Source organism: Girardinichthys multiradiatus, chromosome 9 (assembly GCF_021462225.1).
Source record: "Girardinichthys multiradiatus isolate DD_20200921_A chromosome 9, DD_fGirMul_XY1, whole genome shotgun sequence".
Classification (NCBI taxonomy): Eukaryota; Metazoa; Chordata; class Actinopteri; order Cyprinodontiformes; family Goodeidae; genus Girardinichthys; species Girardinichthys multiradiatus.
The window spans coordinates 49,099,467-49,119,715 of record NC_061802.1 but is presented as its reverse complement, the minus strand read 5'-3'; the positions used below and the strand labels follow the sequence as shown (position 1 = coordinate 49,119,715).

The 20,249-nt window shown below is 37.9% G+C and overlaps 1 protein-coding gene across 2 annotated transcripts; it reads left to right on the top strand.

Moving 5' to 3' along the window:
- Positions 1 to 14,489: 14,489 nt before the first annotated feature.
- On the top strand, positions 14,490 to 19,110 carry rpl36 (ribosomal protein L36). 2 transcript variants are annotated; one of them, XM_047375921.1, is made up of 4 exons: positions 14,490 to 14,554; positions 17,224 to 17,318; positions 17,444 to 17,578; positions 18,987 to 19,110. In XM_047375921.1, exons 2-4 carry the CDS (start codon positions 17,226 to 17,228, stop codon positions 19,074 to 19,076), a joined length of 318 nt encoding a protein of 105 aa, XP_047231877.1. In that variant the 5' UTR covers positions 14,490 to 14,554; positions 17,224 to 17,225; the 3' UTR covers positions 19,077 to 19,110. The 2 variants fall into 2 exon arrangements, with proteins under 2 accessions (XP_047231877.1, XP_047231876.1); XM_047375920.1 differs by having other exon boundaries at positions 14,509 to 14,550.
- The last annotated feature ends 1,139 nt before the right edge of the window (positions 19,111 to 20,249 follow it).

Sequence of the window (20,249 nt, the reverse complement as noted above, 5' to 3'; positions counted from 1 at the left end):
ATTTTCTCCTATTCTTTAACTTGACTATTTGATATTATAACCTTTCATGATGTTTGTGTGAGTAAGGATGTGATGAGTTGTCTGCAGGAAAATATCATAAATGGATCTGAGCTTGCAGAGGAGGAAGCAGTCCAGTTGAGGAGGTCCTAAAGATGAAGGCTGATTGCACTGAACGGACAACACACTGATCCTAAGATGGAGAGATTGTGGAAGTGTGTTGTTAAAAGATAAAGGAGTTTATGACCTGTATATAATGCAGCTGTTGTTTCCCATCCTTTAGAGAACAATGTTTTTGTAAATAGGGACCCCCAAAAATAATAAAAAGAGAGGTACAGGCAGATGCTGTTCAGAGCGGTGCGAGATTTGTAACTGAACACATCTTGACCGTTCTCCTCGCTGCGAGTATATAACTAATTCTTTGTCTCTCTCTTCTTTTTGTGATGTTATAAGTATTTTAGGTTGTTTAAACCTGATATTAATTTGGTCCTTCGAGAGCCGGATTCCAACTACGCCTGATGATTCCAGCGGGTCGGTAGACTCTAGGAAAAGACCGTGCGCACGGCTGTCTTCATCAGGAAGACACACAGACCCTTTCCGGGACTGGATTTCGGCCCGCTGGGATCTGACGGCTGACCAAACTCTGAGAGAGAGGAGAGGACAAAGTGGTGAGTGAATCTGGATTTAAAAAAGTGTGACGAATGATTGGGGGTCATTGCGTGAAATAAAAAAACCCTGTGAATCCTAGGCCCTAACAGGTAACAGCAGTGCGCCGGAGTCCTGCTTAAAGTATTAAGGTGAAGTACTAAAAATTCCGTGTTTAAAGGACGGCGGAGACCTGAGAAGTATTAAGAAGTAATACTGACAATTCCGTATTTAAAAATGGGGACGGCGGAGTCCTGGTTAAAGTATTAAGGAGTAATACTGAAAATTCCGTATTTAAATGTGTGCATGTGAGGAATAAATGGAGGATTTAAACCACTAGGTTTTGCCTCATACCAAAGCAGTGGGATTGTGAGTGACTAACATTTGTGGAAGCAAAGGCAAGATTTCTCCACTCGGAAGAGTTGAAGTGAGATATACCACAAAAGGAGATTTTTTTCTGTTACCCCACTGAGCAGAATAATCCAGCATTTAGAATACCCTAAGTATTTATATGCTGGACCAAATTTAAATTTAAAAAAATGGGAAAAGGGGCGAGTAAAATAAACTAAAAATGAATAATAATGTAAAGATTGGAAATTTATGGAAGCATAGGATCAAATTAAAATATTAAAATTACAAAAATTTAGATAAATGGATAACCACATATCATTATGATGGTCGTTTAAACTCTAAAAAATTAGTTAATCTATAGGATGCAATAATTAAAAGTACAATAAAAGTAAACGTGATTTAAGAAAAATGGACAAAGAAGGTTATGATGATGTAGATTATTGGTTAAAAGTAACTAGAAAGAGAAATGTGATGCAGAATATAAGAATGGACGTTTTTGTGGAAAGCAGAAAAGGTCAGAGGGCTAAGAAGTAATTTTTGATGGACTCGCAAAGTAGAATAGCAGGACAAAAGAAAGGGAGTAAAAAGAGTAGGTGGAAAGTTTTTGTTTTGTACCAAAGATTTGATGAGGTTTGACAGGATTGAATGGGCTAAAATGAGTCCCTTTAGTGAATAAATCCATCCCCACCATGGCTGTACCTCATGTATGTTTTATTTGTGTTTATTTTTTTATTATTGTTTTGAGATGCTGGAGGCTGTTGTCACGGAGGTTCATGGCATGACATGGTTTTTGTGTAAACCTTAGAAAATATTTTACTCTTTTTAGCAGCAGAACAAACAGAGTGAGGGGATTAATCGATAGGCTTACAGTCAGGTACAGACGCAGAGCTGACTACGCAGAAATAGCCAGAGAGAAACAAACAGAGGAAGAAGCTTTTGAAGAATATAGGCATTTTATAGGGTTCCCCACAGCAAATCTAGAAGACTATGTAAATCATGCCCTCCATGCAAAAACGTAATGAAGGATAAAAAACAAAAAAAAGATAGTCAACACCTTTTTCCAGCAAGAAGAGCACATTTATTATCAAAACAGCAGAGGAAGAGGAAGATTTAGAGGCAGAGGACAAAATCGCAGGTGTCAGAGAGGAGGAGTGAGCAGAGGAAATTACAGACAATACACCTCAGGGTGTTGGTGTTGTGGGAGAGAGGGACATCTGGCCAGAGACTGTCCTGATAAGAGAAAATAATAATTCAGCATGACTAGGACAAAAAACAAGTGAAATTGTTCCTAGTACCTCAGACACCGATGAAAACAAAAACCCAAAAACACAGGGGCAGGATGTCCTCCTAAATTTCCAGGACCTTCTCTCCCTAGATAGCATAAAACCTGAAGTTACCTTACTGTTCAATAGAAAATCAATTACTTTTCTTTGTGATACCGGAGCATGCAGGACCACCTGTAGAGATAAAAAAAATAATAAAAAAATAAATTAAAAAATTCCAAATTCTAGACTTAGTGATCAGCAAATAACAGTAAGTCAGCTAAGTGGGAAATTGACACAAGTCTGTGAGTTTGAACCAGTTTGGATAAGAGATCCCAATGGACAGTCATGTCAGCTATCTATTCTAATGTTCCCTGAGTGTCCGGTGAATCTATTGGGACGAGATGGATTACTACATCTGGGGTTGCATTAATTCCAACCTCAGAAGGACATATTGTAGTAAAGAGAAAAGCAGAATTCAGCCAAGGAAATTATTTTATGTTAAAAAGGAGTGAGACCATTTTATTACCACTATTCACTGGATGTTCCAAACAAGCCACCCCTAGATGTAGGGACAGCTTTACTAACAGAAGGAAGAAATGTCATAACTCAACTACAAGATCAGAATGACGCCAGATCTACATATTACCATGTGGTATAAAAATACTCCTGGACCAGATAAAACTTATGAAGAAGCATTAACTAAAGTAACACCTACCAAAGTCATGGTAACTTATGTTTATGCAGATGGGAACAGTACGTCAGTTGCTGAAGTAGTGTTAGCGGAAGACACTAGGAAGCTCTGCAAAATGTGGACACCTCTACACATATCTTTATTCAAGGATAAAGAACTCAAGTGGCAGGACATGGGAAGAATAGTGCAGAGGGGAAAAGATGCCACAGACTGGTTTGCAACAATAATGAATACAGAAACTTGTGCATCCAAAGGATTAACTAGAAAATTATTATTTTGGACAGTGACAGTGTAAAAAGGGATACATTTGCATACAAATTAACAATGACAAATATTTCTTACTGAACAGGAGGAACTGTTTTTGAATGAAGTCCCTGATAAGTTATGGTCAAAAGACCCTACTGATGTGGGTTTAGTAAAAGGAGCTTTACCTGTCCAAATTAGAGCAAAAACAGAATACAGGCCCAGTGTAAAACAATACCCTTTGAAATATGATGCACGTGAAGGAAAAAAAGCAGTAATAAAAGGATTTAATAACTGCAGGGGTGATAATAAAATGCGAGGACTCACCATGTAACACCCCCATTTTTCTAGTTAAAAAACAAGCTCCATCAACAGGAAAGATAGTCAGTTCTGGTTTGCATTTACTTTTGAGGGACAAAGGTATATACTTATACCAGACTACCTCAAGGCTACTGTGAAAGTCCAACTATATACTCAGGTAATGAGTGCAAGTATGGCCAAGACTGACCCTCCAGGAGGTAGTCAGGGTTTATTATATGTTGATGATGTGCTATTAGCCTCTCCTGATGAGGAGACCTGTAAAAATGACAACGTAGCATTATTAAAACATTTAGCAGAAGAGGGACACAAAGTCAGTAAAAAGAAACTTTAGTTGTGTAAAAATGAGGTTAAATACCTAGGCCACAATCTTAGCGCAGGGGGATGCACAATTGTTGAAGAAAGAAAGACTGCAATATTACAAGCTCCAAAACCAGTAACAAAAAAGGTAAATGATGTCCTTCCTTGGACTAACTAATTATTGTAGAAACTGGTGCCAAATTATGTAGAAATAGTAGCTCCATTAAATAAATTAATGTATGAGGAAGAGCTGAAAAGGACGTCTGAATTAAAATGGAGTGTAGAAGCTGAAGAAGCATTTACCAACATAAAACAAGTTCTAGTTTCCAGTACTGCTTTAGCATTACCAGACTAGTAAACCGTTTGTTCAGATGGTAGATTGCAAGGGACATTTTATGACTTCAGTTCTGGTTCAACAACATTGAGATAAAATGAAAGCAATAGCCTATTTCTCTACAAAACTAGATAGTGTTGCGTGTGCGCAACCATATTGTGTGAGAGCTGTAATTGCAGCCTAAAATGATAGTTGCAGTGCAACAATAGTGTTATTTCACCTTTTAACCTTAAGAGTTTACCATGCAGTTTCAGCATTAATACTGCAGAATTAGCAGAAAAAAAAAAAAGAGAAAAAGAAAAAAATTAAATGTGATTTGCAGGATCATGAAATAGTTTATGTGAATGATTTCTCCAAAAAAGATGAGAGAGGGAAGATACAAACAGAATATGTGTTGGTGACAAGAGATAGTGTTAAAAGCAGAACAATTACCTTTACATTATTCTGCACAGGCTGCAGAGTTAATTGCGCTAACTGAGGTCTGCAAACTATTTGCAGATAAGACAGCAAGAAAGGCTGCAGCTGGACAAATCAAAATATTAGTAATGGAAAAACAACATAATATAGACAATATATAGTGTTAAAAGAAATGCAACAACAAAGCCCACTACAGGAGATAGAAATGTGGAAAAAACATGGAGCTGCATTAAAAGATGAAAACTATATTTGACCAGATAATACACCTGTCCTACCAAAGAACCTATATAAATGGGCAGCAATATTGAGCCATTGTGTTTCACAATGTCTCAACAGGGGGGAATAGTAGGACAGATATATTAATATTATATAACATGGATTTAATTCATAATTCTTATTAAACATTTTTTGTAAGACATGTTTAACATGTGCAAAACATAATCCACAAGGGAATTTAAGACCACGAAGGGGACAATTTTCAAAACTAATATTATAATATATATTTTTATATATATTTTATAATATTTTCAAAACCCTTTTCAAACAATTCATATGGATTTTATTGAGTTAAACCACAGTGAAGGGAAAAGGTTCTGTTTAGTCATTATAGATGCATTTTCTAAATGGATAGAACTATTTCCAACTAAACATCCAGATGCCTTGACTGTAGCAAAAGCACTGTGTAAAGATATCATTCCCAGATATGGGATTCCAGAGAAAATATATAGTGATAATGGAGCTCATTTAGTAAATCAAATCATAAAGAAAATAGGAATTATGTTTCACATAAATCTGACAAACCATTGCGCTTACCACCCGCAAAGTGCTGGATTAGTAGAAAGAATTAATACTATAAAGAACTGCCTGAAAAAGTGTATTGAAGAGACAGGAAGACCATGGACACAGTGTCTAGATCTAGTAAAATTATATATAAACATTACAAGCACCTCAGGGCTAACACCCTATGAAACGTTATTTGGAAGACCATACAGATTACCACAGTGGGAGATGAATGAAGAAGCTAACCTAGCTGATTATATGAGGAGTATGTTAGAAAAGCCAAGAAAAAGATCCAAACCCAGGGTTAGTTCAATAAACCTTACCAAGCAGGGTTGGTTCATGGAGTACAGGTCCTTCTCAAAATATTAGCATATTGTGATAAAGTTCATTATTTTCCATAATGTCATGATAAAAATTTAACATTCATATATTTTAGATTCATTGCACACTAACTGAAATATTTCAGGTCTTTTATTGTCTTAATATGGATGATTTTGGCATACAGATCATGAAAACCCAAAATTAATTAATATCTGATTCCAAACCTGTATGTTTGGAATCAGATATTAGAAAAGCCCAAGACAATAGCAAAGTGGTGGCATTTTTTGATATTGAAAAAGCGTATGATATGGTATGGAAGGATGGATTACTCATAAAACTACATAAAATGGGAATAACAGGAAGAGCCTACAATTGGATTAAAAATATTTTATTAGATAGAGTTATTCAGGTACAGATGGGCATAGCAAGATCAGATAAATATAGAGTAGAAAATGAAACTCCACAGGGCAGTATTATAAGTCCTTTATTATTTTCGATTATGGTTAATGATATGTTTTCCTGAGTTGATCAGGATATTATGCAATCATTATTCGCTGATGATGGGGCTTTATGAAGAAGGGGAAAAAATGTAACATTAGTGAATGACAAAATACAAAATGCTATTAAATCTGTTGAGAATTGGGCTTATACTTGGGGGGTAAGATTCTCAGTAGATAAAACTAAAACAATTGTATTTAGTAGAAAGAAGGTTGAACAAATTGATAAATTGATTTAAAAATGTATGGAGAAAAAATAGAAAAAGTAAGTAACTTTAGATTTCTTGGAATATTATTTGACTCAAAACTTCTATGGGGTGACCATATAAGATATATTGAGGGAAAATGTAAGAAAATTGTGAATATAATGAGGTGCTTAACAGGATCAGATTGGGGGGCAGATAAAACTGTTCTAAAAATGATATACAGGTCCTTCTCAAAATATTAGCATATTGTGATCAAGTTAATTATTTTCCATAATGTCATGATGAAAATTTAACATTCATATATTTTAGATTCATTGCACACTAACTGAAATATTTCAGGTCTTTTATTGTCTTAATACGGATGATTTTGGCATACAGCTCATGAAAACCCAAAATTCCTATCTCACAAAATTAGCATATAATTAAAAGGGTCTCTAAACTAGCTATGAACCTAATCATCTGAATCAACGAGTTAACTCTAAACACCTGCAAAAGATTCCTGAGGCCTTTAAAACTCCCAGCCTGGTTTATCACTCAAAACCCCAATCATGGGTAAGACTGCCGACCTGACTGCTGTCCAGTAGGCCACTATTGACACCTTCAAGCAAGAGGGTAAGACACAGAAAGAATTTCTGAACGAATAGGCTGTTCCCAGAGTGCTGTATCAAGGCACCTCAGTGGGAAGTCTAAGGAAAAAGTGGGAAGGAAAACGTGTGGCAGAAAACGCTGCACAACGAGAAGAGGTGACCGGACCCTGAGGAAGATTGTGGAGAAGGGCCGATTCCAGACCTTGGGGGACCTGCGGAAGCAGTGGACTGAGTCTGGAGTAGAAACATCCAGAGCCACCATGCACAGGCGTGTGCAAGAAATGGGCTACAGGTGCCGCATTCCCCAGGTCAAGCCACTTTTGAACCAGAAACAGCGGCAGAAGCGCCTGACCTGGGCTACAGGAGAAGCAGCACTGGACTGTTGCTCAGTGGTCCAAAGTACTTTTTTCGGATGAAAGCAAATTCTGCATGTCATACGGAAATCAAGGTGCCAGAGTCTGGAGGAAGACTGGGGAGAAGGAAATGCCAAAATGCCAGAAGTCCAGTGTCAAGTACCCACAGTCAGTGATGGTCTGGGGTGCCGTGTCAGCTGCTGGTGTTGGTCCACTGTGTTTTATCAAGGGCAGGGTCAGTGCAGCTAGCTATCAGGAGATTTTGGAGCACTTCATGCTTCCATCTGCTGAAAAGCTTTATGGAGATAAAGATTTCATTTTTCAGCACGACCTGGCACCTGCTCACAGTGCCAAAACCACTGGTAAATGGTTTACTGACCATGGTATCACTGTGCTCAATTGGCCTGCCAACTCTCCTGACCTGAACCCGATAGAGAATCTGTGGGATATTGTGAAGAGAACGTTGAGAGACTCAAGACCCAACACTCTGGATGATCTAAAGGCCGCTATCGAAGCATCCTGGGCCTCCATAAGACCTCAGCAGTGCCACAGGCTGATTGCCTCCATGCCACGCCGCATTGAAGCAGTCATTTCTGCCAAAGGATTCCCGACCAAGTATTGAGTGCATAACTGTACATGATTATTTGAAGGTTGACGTTTTTTGTATTAAAAACACTTTTCTTTTATTGGTCGGATGAAATATGCTAATTTTGTGAGATAGGAATTTTGGGTTTTCATGAGCTGTATGCCACAATCATCCGTATTAAGACAATAAAAGACTTGAAATATTTGAGTTAGTGTGCAATGAATCTAAAATATATGAATGTTAAATTTTCATCATGACATTATGGAAAATAATGAACTTTATCACAATATGCTAATTTTTTGAGAAGGACCTGTACAGATGGTTCTAAGGATTCAGATTCAGGTAAAACAGGATTTGCATATTTTATTCCAAAATTAAACATATCTTTGAAACAAAGAACATCAGATTATTTAGCTGTCTTTACAGTTGAAATGATTGCAATTCTGATGGCGTTACAATGGGTAGAACAAAACAGAATAGAAAGAGTTCTTATCTGCTCAGATTAACAGATTACACAATTTCATTTAATAGTTATGTTCATGTGGATTCCTGCTCATAAAGAAATAGAAGGTAATGAAGTTGCAGATCGTTTAACCAAACATTCTTTAAGTCAAGATAAAATTATGGAAATTGCATTTAGTAAATCTGAAATAAAATCTGTTAAGAACAAAGTAAAATCAGAATGGCAGCGGCTTTGGGAGGAGGGAACCAAAGGGCGACCTTTATTTCAAATACAAAAATCGGTAGGTAAAATGGAAGTAATTGAAGAATATCTGAAAGAACAGGCAGTCATAACAAGATTACGATTAGGACATACACAATTAAATAAAACATTATATATGTTGGGTAAACATCCAACAGTAAGATGTGATTGTGGAATGGATTTGGAAACAGTAGAGCATGTTGTAATTCAGTGCGAAAAATATAGGGTGAGTAGAGAAAAATTAAAGAAAGAATTAAGAAGGTATGGTATGGAAGCATAAAAATGAATACAGTACTAGCTAAACATGAAATATGTGAGTCTATATATATATATTTTCTTCCCGATGCAGAATTGAAAACCAAAGTGCAGATCACGGGCTGATGTAGAATTTTGACACAATTTTCCTCATTTTTATCAGGGTGTGCATCTTGTATTTAGTTTTGTTATTTCAATGCCTTTTGCTGTGTGGTCAATGACAATGGTGTATAACTAAACATTCTGTGAACAAATTATTGTATTGAATTAATTTAAATTATGTACTCAAAGTATGCTCAGAATTATGTGTATTTGAAACTGCTATAATTTGAACTACTTTCATGTCAAAACATTTTGTTTTATTGCAGGAATCCATGGCACAACAGTTACTGCCCTGTTTTGGTTGTTTTTGGCTGTTCTGCTTGCAGGGTATGAAGAGAGGCCTTCTGCAGGTCCTGGTATCTGGCTTGATTGCTGCCTGCTTATTAAGTACTGCCACACATGCTGCTGCAGCCCTTTCTCTCTTCCTCCTGAGATCACTTGTTTGCGTCGTCTCTTATGTTTAAGTTGTGTTAGATTTGCTTAGTTTTGTTATTGATTGGAGATTTGGGTAAAGCTGTAATTTGGCTTTATCTTTTTAGGTTAAATTTACATTAATAAACTATTTTTTTGTTCAAGCAAAAATCCTTGTGTGGTCTACTTTTATGTTTACCAACCATACGAGCTTGGTACACGTAACAGCTATTGCAGAATCAGGAATAATCTTGTTTCTGTCATTAACACACAACCGTGTGAATTTGAATACATGGGTCCTGTTTGTTCACAAGAGCTGCAGTGTCTTAGAGCTGAAACAGTATATGTTGACCTTCCATGGGTTGTGGTAGAGTGTGTACAACAGATGCCTGAGGTTATTAGTTCTTACCTTTTGCATTTGAAAGAATCTATAATTTATATGAACAAAAAAAAATTAACAAAGGGTATGGCTATACACTACCGGTCAAATGTTTTAGAAAAATTTTCTGGTTTTATGTTTATGACTATTTACATTTTACGTAGATTCTCACTGAAGGCATCAAAACTGAATGAACTCATGGAATTATGTAGCAAACGTTAAATAAAAACTTTCAACATGTTTTATATTTTAGATTCCTTAAAGTAGCCCTCCTTTGCTGTGATGACTGAAATATTAACCTTTGGCCGTCTCGCAATGAACCTCTGGGAAGTTCTTTCAAGACTCTTTGGAAAACCATTTCAGGTGACCACCTCTTGAAGCTCGAGGAAAGAATGCCATGAGAGCAAAGCAGTAATCAAAGCAAAGGGTGGCTATTTTTGAAGAATCTAAAATATAAAAATGTTTAGTTATTTCACACTTTTTGTTTACTATATAATTCCATGTGTGTCCATTCATAGTTTTGTTGCCTTTGGTGAGAATCTACAATGTAAATAGTCATGAAACAAAGACACCCATTAGGTAAGAAAGTGTATCTAAAACCTTTGACCAGTAGTGTAGATAATACTCTATAATATAAAGTGGAAAACATGACAGCTTGTATTCATGGAATGTATATCTACAGAAATTTTTATGAAACGTAGAATATTATCAGTTGTGTGTGCAGCACTACAGCATCTAACATGAGTAACTTCATAGACACAAAAACATTTGCTAATGTAAATCACAAAGTCATGTTTATTTGGGGATTTTAATATCTAAATCCAAAAGAACATGAAATTATTTTTATTATGATTTATAGTTTAAGCCATTATCCAGATTACTAAACCCACTCACTCAGCCACACTAATTACCTGAAATGCAGTTTATGAAGTGGGCTGCTGATGGTCATTGCAAACATGATGGAAATCATAGTGATCATTTCCCCTAAACGCGGAAATATCAATACTAAAAGAAGTTTACCTTAAATAGATTATCCTGATTATTTTGTTAATGATAGGATTTTAATGAACATGCATGAATCAGGAAAAAGGATTTCATGATTTTTATAGGTGTAGGGAAAAAACTAGCTGATAAAAATAATAACTCGAACAACATGAGGATGACTGAGTTGATAAATTTACAACAAACTCTTAATGTATTTGAAACTTGTAGATACTAATAAAATTTAAGAAATTAAATGTAAGAAAAATACATCTGTAGACTGCAATGTAATGAAACTTAAGACTGTCATTGATTTTATCACAAAACCATTGACCTTCATCTGTAGTTCACTTATTACTCTGCCAATGCTCCAAAATACTAGAAAAGCTGTTCAAAGATTAGACCATTTCATGGAAAATAATAATTTGTCAGCAACCTAAAATAATAATGTCAGCCAGTATGGCTTTAGGGAAAACTGATCTACATAAATGTCATTAATTAACAGAAGAGATGATTAATAGCATCAACCAACAGAATGGCTCAGTAGCAGAGCAGGTTCACCATATGAGGAGTCTATAATCCTGGATTCAGATGTCCTGGGTTCTCTTTTTGCCTTCCTGCCCAGCTACCAAACAATACAGGCCACTAGTGCCACAAAAAATGTAAAAAAGAAAGCTGGATTTTAGACGATCTGGGGCTCCTTTAAGTTGGTAGCTCAGGGTAGAAGTAGGTGTGTTATGATTCTGCTCCATCTATCTACTGTTTTCCTCCTCTGCTTTCCCTGTCAGCAATCAAGCCCACCTGCTCCACCTGTACACTGCTGCTCTGCAGCTTCAGGCCACTCACCTGTTCACCAGCAGTTAAATTCAGCTCTCTGGCAGGCAGATGGTGCCAGATTCTTGAAAACCTTCAAGTGAGTAGATATCCAGCATTCCTTCCTGCCTGATCATACCTAATAAAGTGACCGGTGAGTGTATGTTTAAAACAGGTTATAGTTGAGCTTATAGTTCGAGTGGCTTAAGTTATCCTGAGCTATCTCGGTAGTTGTGGTGCTATAGGCTTAGGCTGCTAGAGGACATAATGACCACTTTCACTCTCTTTGCTACATTCTCACACTGCTAATTTTGCATTTTTTGCTGTTATTTCAGCTTTTAACTTTGTTCTCTGTTTTCTCTTCCTAGAAGCTACACCTGGCCTGACTCTGTGTCTACCTGTGACACCATTCTGGAGAGGGGCATTGTCCAAGTTTCTGCTAACAACAACTTAATGCTCACCTTCTACTGATTATCCACATGGCCCTGTCTTTCAGTGTTTAACCCTGTCTCTCTCCTAGACATACTGACTGAGTGTTTACTGTGACTAATTAGTGCTCTCTTTCATACTCTAACCTTGAAAACTGGCTCAGAGTTTCTGTTCTTCCTAGATGAAACGGCTAAAGGAGCTACATCCATTAACGTTTACTTTTCCTTCCCGAACCGACAACCCATCGGTTAGGGTTTGGCCACATCACTGTGTGGCCAAACCACACAGTGATGGACGAACACAGGACAGATGGCCGCTCACACTGAGTCTGGTTCTGCTGGAGGTTTCTTCCTGTTAAAAGTTTTTCCTCTCCACTGTCATTACATGCATGCCCAGTATGAGGGATTGCTTCAAAGTCGCTACATGCTCATCCAGGAGGAGTGACTGCTGCAAGTCTCTGACTCGATGCAATCTGCTGGGTTTCCTTAGATAGAAAAACTTTTCATCCAATTTGAATAAATAACTGAATCTAACTGCACTGTTCAATGGTTAGGATTAATTGGAATGTATGTACCTGATTTTGTGAAGTGTTGTGAATTGGTGCTGTATAAATAAACTGAATTGAAACTGAATTAAATTTTGTCATTTGACAAAATCAATGTACAACAGTAAGATTGTACATTTCTGTGGAAGTTTGTACTTGTGTTGCTGCAGGATGTTGAGGGGAATGGTTAGTGGAAACAGTTGTGGGGGATGTTCTCTGGAAGTGCACATTTATCTCCAGTGTCTTGAGCGGGTTAAGCACCAGGTGGTTCTAACTGCATCGGTATACTACCCAATCCCCCTCCTGTCTGAATGCAGACTTGTCACTGTCCTGAATTAGACCAATGACACTGGTGTCATCTGCAAACTTCAGTAGTTTCACAGACGGGTCTGTAGAGGTTCAGTCATTTGTATACAGAGAGAAGAGTGGAAAGAACACATCCATGGAGGGCACTGGTGCTGATTGCTCTTGTGCAGGAGAAGATGCTTCCCATTCTCACCTGCTGCTGAGGAGGCCAGCAATGTGAGCTGGCTGAGCTTTTGATGGAGGATGTCTGGTGTTGAGTCCACAAACAGGATCCTGGCGTACATCCTGTTGAGGTCACCCCTTTCCTCAAGTGAACCTTGTCTCTGTGTGTCAGTCACTGAACCAGCATCTCCCTGAAACCACTGCGTGATTTACTCCCTTTCTGCAGAGCCAGTTCTACATTCCTGATAAGGACTTGTTCCTTCTGATACTGTGCCAGGGAAAGCATTTCTAACCTGTTCTCAGCAACTGACACAGAGGACACATAGTGTACTGGTTGCACAAAATAAATCATACATTGTTTTATGCAGATTTAATATCACGCAACATTTTCCATCCAAACAGTGTTTTTCATCTCTGCAGCTGTCGAGCAATGATTATGAAAGCAGTCATAAGAATGCAACTGTGTAACATAGTGTCTTTAAGCTAAGCATTAAAAATTAAGTATTAAAAGGTAAAATACTCCGCAGTCCCTGGGTGGTCAAGTTGGTGCAGGATGAAGTGGTAATAATATTGGTAAATATTGCAATTACTTTATCAGTCACGATGTATGCCTATTTTCTTCATTCCTCTCTTTCTTATCTGTGCTTCCATCACTCGGTGACCTTTAGAATTTTGTGGTGTCATTAGTGTTCAGCATCAACATCTGCCGTAAAGCTCTGTCTAACTGGCTAAATATTACATTAGCATGAAAAATGCAGGTTCATAACACTTGTAATATATTAGCCAACAATTACTGCACTTCAAACAGTCCTTTGCAATCTGAATATTAAGAACACTGATGACAATATTGCCAATATATTGTGCAGCCCTACTGTAGCCTATTTTTTGTTCTAGTAGAATATATAATGATAAAAGACATCTACTTCTTATAGTTATTCCAAAATTAAGTACAAAATAATTTAGATCCCTGGCAAAAAAAAAAAAACAACTCTTTTTTATTGATACACCTTTCACATGCTTTAATTTCCTATCAGAAACAAACGTGTTCAAATGAAAATAATTTTAAATCTAAATCTTCCAAGGTTGTGAATAATTTTTGGCCTATTGTTTCAATTTTCCAATATACCTAGTTTAATGATGTACATCTGCCTGACTGCAGATGTACATCAACGTTATACATTGGTACAGTAATACACTTAATGTAATACATCATAATCACACTAGAAGTTACAGTATAATTCATGTATTGGTTCTTGCCACAATATAACTAAAGAGTACTGCCGTATTTTTTATGTTTTTTTATTTGTTGTTTGCTTGTTGAGAAGAAAAAATATTTGTGTACATTAAGGAACACATTTTAATAGTTGTTGGTATGGTGAAATATTTAGTGTTTTCAAATCTCACCCAATAGTGTGTCTCTGCAGATCCGGACATGCTTCTCAATCTCGCCGATATCTCAAAATACTTCCAAACCACCAGGGGCGCTAGCATCAAAGTGTTTCCCTACTGGAAGGACAGTTATACCTCGCCTTCTCCCAGCAACAGTCTTTCCGGTTTCACCGCCATCATAGACAGTAGGTGAGTTGCTAAAGTGTCTCAGTATTGACCAGAATCTTCTTCAAATCTTTGCCATCCTTCCATTTTGAGTTTAGTTGTTTAGTTCCAAGACAACCATGAACTTTCTTTAATATTTCTGAGTCGTTATGCGCCATAACATTTCAGGAAATTTAAGATTTTTAGCTGAGCACCATACCTGTTAGCGCTTTGCTAACATACCGGGACAGCTAATCACTTTCCCAGAATGAGTTGTGCTGCTGAGGAAATCTAGCTGGACATGTGGCGGATTAAGAGTAAACGGAGCACATGGTTCTTTGGATGTCTGGAAACTAGTTTAATTAATGTATAACACATTACTAACAGCAGTATGTGAGGGGCGTCAAATCTGGATCAGCCCGAGACGGACGCAGCCCCTGTAGGTTGTGTGTACTTCTAGCTGTTATACATTTCTTGTACTGAAAAGACAAAAGTAAATGAAGTGTCAAATTCTTCCGGGCACCCATGACTAGTGATGGGCATTCCGGCTCTTTTGGCTCTGCTCACTAAAATGTGCCGGCTCTTTCGGCTCCCAAGTGGCTCCTCAGATTCTTTGTTTATTACATGAATTCATGACCAAAAATAATATCAAATAGTGTGTAAAATGAAGTACTAATATAAAAAACATGCATTGTATGAAATGTTTTTTTTTTTATCTATGTGGCTTTATTTGTAAATTAGAAATAAACTGAAGCAGAGTATGACAAAAAGTATAAAATAAATATACGATAAAATATTAAATATAAAAACAAACTTCTCAATCAGACAAAAAAATAAAATTATCATTGACCTAACCAAATACAAAACAAAAGTCAAAACTCCTTTTATTCAAAAATTAGCCAAAATATTTGAACTATTTACAATGAACAGAATATAGTGAACAAAATATAAATTGAAATATCCAAAACAAAAAGAAAAAAGCTGCATCCAGCAGCTATACATATTTAGTCATTAGCAATCTTTAGTAAAGATTGGCATTCAGAAAAACCAACTGCCTGAGCTCTGAGGGGCTGATCCGGTTTTTTCTATCGGTAATTATCTGCCTTGTTTTAGAGAAGAGTCTCTCTGAGGGAACAGATGTTGCAACAATGCACAGTCTCCGTGTCATCATGTGTGTAAGACGTGGGTAGACTGAACACTTGGTAACTCAAATGTTTGAAATGTGTCCAGATTTTACTCTGTTTTCTGCTCTCCATTTTCTCACCTTTCAGCGTTCTAAGCTCTTTCTCAAGTTCTCCAACTTGTGTGCCATTCAGTGCTGTGTTGTGTGCATGTCTGTAAATCCTCCCCTCCCCCTTCTGCTCAGTGTTGACACACAGACGCCACCACACACCTTGACCAATCACGCGCAGCTTTAGGAAGAAAAGAAAAAACAACTAATGTCTCTCTTCGTTCACATAAAAGAGCCGGCTCTTTGAGCCGGGTCGTTCGCGACCGACACATCACTACCTATGACTCAGTAGCCTTCAGTGTTGGGTTTAAACATTTATGGCTGTTTATCACTTGTAATGAATTGATTTGATTGGTTTAAGTATCTGTCACTATTGTTCCATTGATCTCTCTCTAATGCCCCTTTTCCTCTGGCTTGATTTGGCCCTACTTGACTTCTCTTGGCTCGTTTTGCGAGCGTTTGTACCGGTACCTACTTTTTTGGTCCCTGCTCCTGAGCAGGTACGACCGGGGCTGAGTAGGGACTACATGTGATCTGACCAGACTGCTTTTTACTGAATGGCCGTGGTAGGAGGAGAAATGAGAAGGTTTTCGTTGAGACAGTGCAGGGAAAAATTAATAATACTCAAAAGCAACTACAATTAATATTAGGGACCACATTGGCCGGAGCAAGTCATACCTGTAATTTTACCATTTACAGGTTATAAACCATGCCTGAAGGCGGACGGAAAAGAAAAAGGACAAATCACCTTTCTGAATTACATGCAGGCAGAGCCCTGTATGTAACAACATCCTAAACCAGCTGATCACACATAAAATCAGCTGTTCGGAGGCACAAACATTTCCCCCAAAACACACAAAACAAAACCATCATGAAACAACGTGTTTGTTTCGAAAATTTACTTACAGTCCTTGTCCTCCTTATTGTCATGGCTGAGACAAAAACTTTTTGCATAAAGCCCAAAATTGTAACTTCTTCAGGCAAATATTGGAGCTTCACCATCCAGACAGCAGCGTCTCTCCTCTGCTTCTCCTGCCACAACCCCTCACATCAGAACCCCTGAGCCTTATTTAAGTTCTGGCTGGGCTGTGGTCCAGATAATTATCCTAGTGGATCATTTTAGACATAAAAACATAAATAAGACATTCTTGCGTATACATTAATACAAACTTAATTTTTAGTTTATGTTTTTGTTCTTTATTTTTTATAATTTCCCGCAGATCGCTTTAATGTGACAATGTAACATGGTAATGTTAATAACAGCACAGCGCTCTACAGTCATGGCTAAAGGCGGTGCTTCAGCTGTTCGGGGGTCGGTGGAAACAACAGTTACAGTACACAGTAGAGCAAAACCCAGTAGTGCAGAGCTGCCCGGCTAAAGCGAGCCAGTGGAAAAGGGACATAATTGAGCTCATATTCGGGGCTGTGCTGGTGCTTCATTGTTTAGGTGCTTTGTATTGATGATTCTATGTGGTCCTTGCAGACATGGCTATACGTTACCCCATGGCTGTTGGCCTTAATAAAGGCCATCCAGTAACCAAAAATGTGACTGCTCCTAAACACAGCCGCAGACGCGGGGTAAGTATCAGTTTCTCAGTATAAAAAGCAGGTGGTGTTGAATTTTCAAAAACCTTTCCACGGACATGTTCTTGTGCTTTGTTTAGCTTGAATAGTTGGAACATGACAATTGTGTTACTGTGCAGCGTTTGACCAAACACAGCAAGTTCATTCGGGACATGATCCGTGAAGTGTGTGGCTTTGCTCCGTATGAGAGGCGAGCGATGGAACTGCTGAAGGTGTCTAAGGACAAGAGAGCTCTCAAGTTTATCAAGAAGAGGGTAAGAAACATTGTTGGTTGCTTCAAACATAACCGCTGGGTTTCCTGTTCAGCAGTAGACAACCCATTGTCACACTCCCCACACATCCAGGTTGTGCCTCTTGCCTAGAGCAGAATCACCAATCCAGTAGTACTTTCTATAGGAAAGAAAAACTAAAACATAATGGTTATAGCTCCTTTGGTGGCTTCATCTAGGAGAGAAAGACATATAAGCAGATGAACTCTGAGCCACTTATCAAGTCTAGAGGATGAACTACAGAGATAGCTCAGGATAACCTAAGCCATTCAAACTATAAGCTTTAAATATTCAAAAGAGTTGTAGCTATTAATTTCTCTGGGACTAATCGATAAATCAGACCAAAAGTTGGTTGCTACTCCTCTTCGCCCAGTATTTTGGGGTATGTTAATATTTAAATTATTAGGAGTTGACTCATTTATAGTAACATAATCCTCTTGGTTTCTGTAAGGCAAAATAAATCAATCCGATGGTCACAAAATAAGTCATTAACTAACAGTCTTTGTAGAGAGATCTTATGTTCAGTAAGCCAGATTTAATTGTTTTATTTTTCTTTTGAGTTTTATTTTTAAGATTTTCATGGTTTCCCCCTTTTATTTATAATTTTTTAATCTATTCAATTTTGGCCGTGGGCGAGACACTGTCTTAATAGGGTAATGGGTGGGTAGCAGTACAGAAGCTGCAGAGGGGAGTGGTTATGAGTTACTGTTGCCTTTCTATCAGCTCGAACCAGTCTGGCCATTCTCCTCTGACCTCCGGCATCAACAAGGCATGTGCGCCCACAGAAAAGAGGCTCACTGGATATTTTCTCTTTTTCAGACCATTCTTTGTAAACCCTTGAGATGGTAGAGCGTGAAAATCCCAGTAGATCAGCAGTTTCCGAAATACTCAGACCAGCCCGTCTGGCACCAACAACCATGCCAATTTCAAAGTCACTTAAATCACCTTTCTTCCCCATTCTGATGCTCTGTTTGAACTGCAGCAGATCGTCTCGACCATGTCTACATGCCTAAATGCATTGAGTTGCTGCCATGTGATTGGCTGATTAGGTATTTGTGTTAACGAGCAGTTGGACAGGTGTGCCTAATAAAGTGGCCGGTGAGTTTACTTTGCATACAGATGAAGTTGACACCTTCAGACATGTGGAAATTGGACCCAAGGATAAACCAGCCTTGTGGAGGTTCAGTTGTTTTCATGATATCTTGGTTGATTTCTTTCTAAGCTTTCTAAACAATTCCCTGATTATGACTTTTAACATTTGAAGACGATTTCTGTATTCCTGACCTAAAACAAGAAATGCAAAGTCTTAATGTAATTAAAGTGTTATGTCTTTTCATTTGTGTGTGTGTGTATATATATATGAAAATTTATGTAAAAACATTTATTTTTCCAGATTGGCACACACATTCGGGCCAAGAGGAAGAGAGAGGAGCTGAGTAACGTCCTAGCGGCCATGAGAAAGGCTGCTGCCAAGAAAGAGTAGTCTGCCACCTAATAAAAACTTGTTCAGTACAAAATCCTGCCTCGGTGCCCTTTTGTCTTTTAATTGTGGATGAACTTTTGATTTAGGTCAGGAGTTTATGCAGAAGACCATGGCCAGACACACAAGTGAAAAGCTTTAATGCTAAGGAATTCTGAAGCTTTTTTTTAGCTAGTGAACAATGGGTTGTTTGGTCTAATTACTGATTCAACATTAAAATCTACCCTCATGGTCTTTGAGGGTGGCAAGACTGCTTAACGGTTTGGCAGAGAACATGTTGCAGCTGAGTCACACCAAAGCTGTTTGGAGCTCTACCAAATGATTTAAAGCAGGAGTGCCCAAGTCCAGTCCCGGAGAGCCACTGCAACAGCTCAACCAAATGAATGTTGCCAAGTTTCTGCAGAGCTGAATGAATGTTGCGGGAATTTAGCCATTTGATTTAGTTGCATTGAGCAGGGATGTTTAGCAATGACAAAGTTGTAATCAGCTGAACAGTATTGTTGAGGGCTCAAATTGATTTTCTTTGAATGCATGTACCACAGCAGTCAATATGCAGTAGATGCATGCGTAGTTTAGCTTTAGCAATTGGAAATAAGGGTGAATGGAGGTCATGACAACCGTGGTATGAGGCCTGACCTGGAATACTGTCTATAAGGTTAAACTGCTTCCTGTCTAAATTGATTTTATTGTGATAATAATTAGAATTTATATTGTATACTAAAGATATGCAGGCGTGCAATGTAGTGCCATGCAGTTTTTCTGCTATCTGTTATGTTGATTATTGTAGCCAATATTAAAGAAGCCTTTAAAACGGAGTTGAAATTTGGTTCGTGTACTGTTCATTCCCTATGGTCCACCATCACGGTATTTCCGATGAGGTTTAATACTGTATTGTAAAAATCACAACTGGATGTATTTCACATTCTCACCTCTAGAGGGCAGCAATATGCTTCTATTATGTTCCTTTACACTATTGCATTAGCAGTCACCTCGGCATCCTGCAAACCGGAGGAAGTTTGAACCGATTTGGCCAAGATAACATTTTTTAAACTACCAGGAAGATGATCAGACTGCAGTAAACGTTCTACTCCTTGAAAGCAAAAAGCACTATTCATCTCCATGCTCTGTGTTCATCTGAAACCATAAAGTACATTTTAAAAATGACTTTTGAACAGC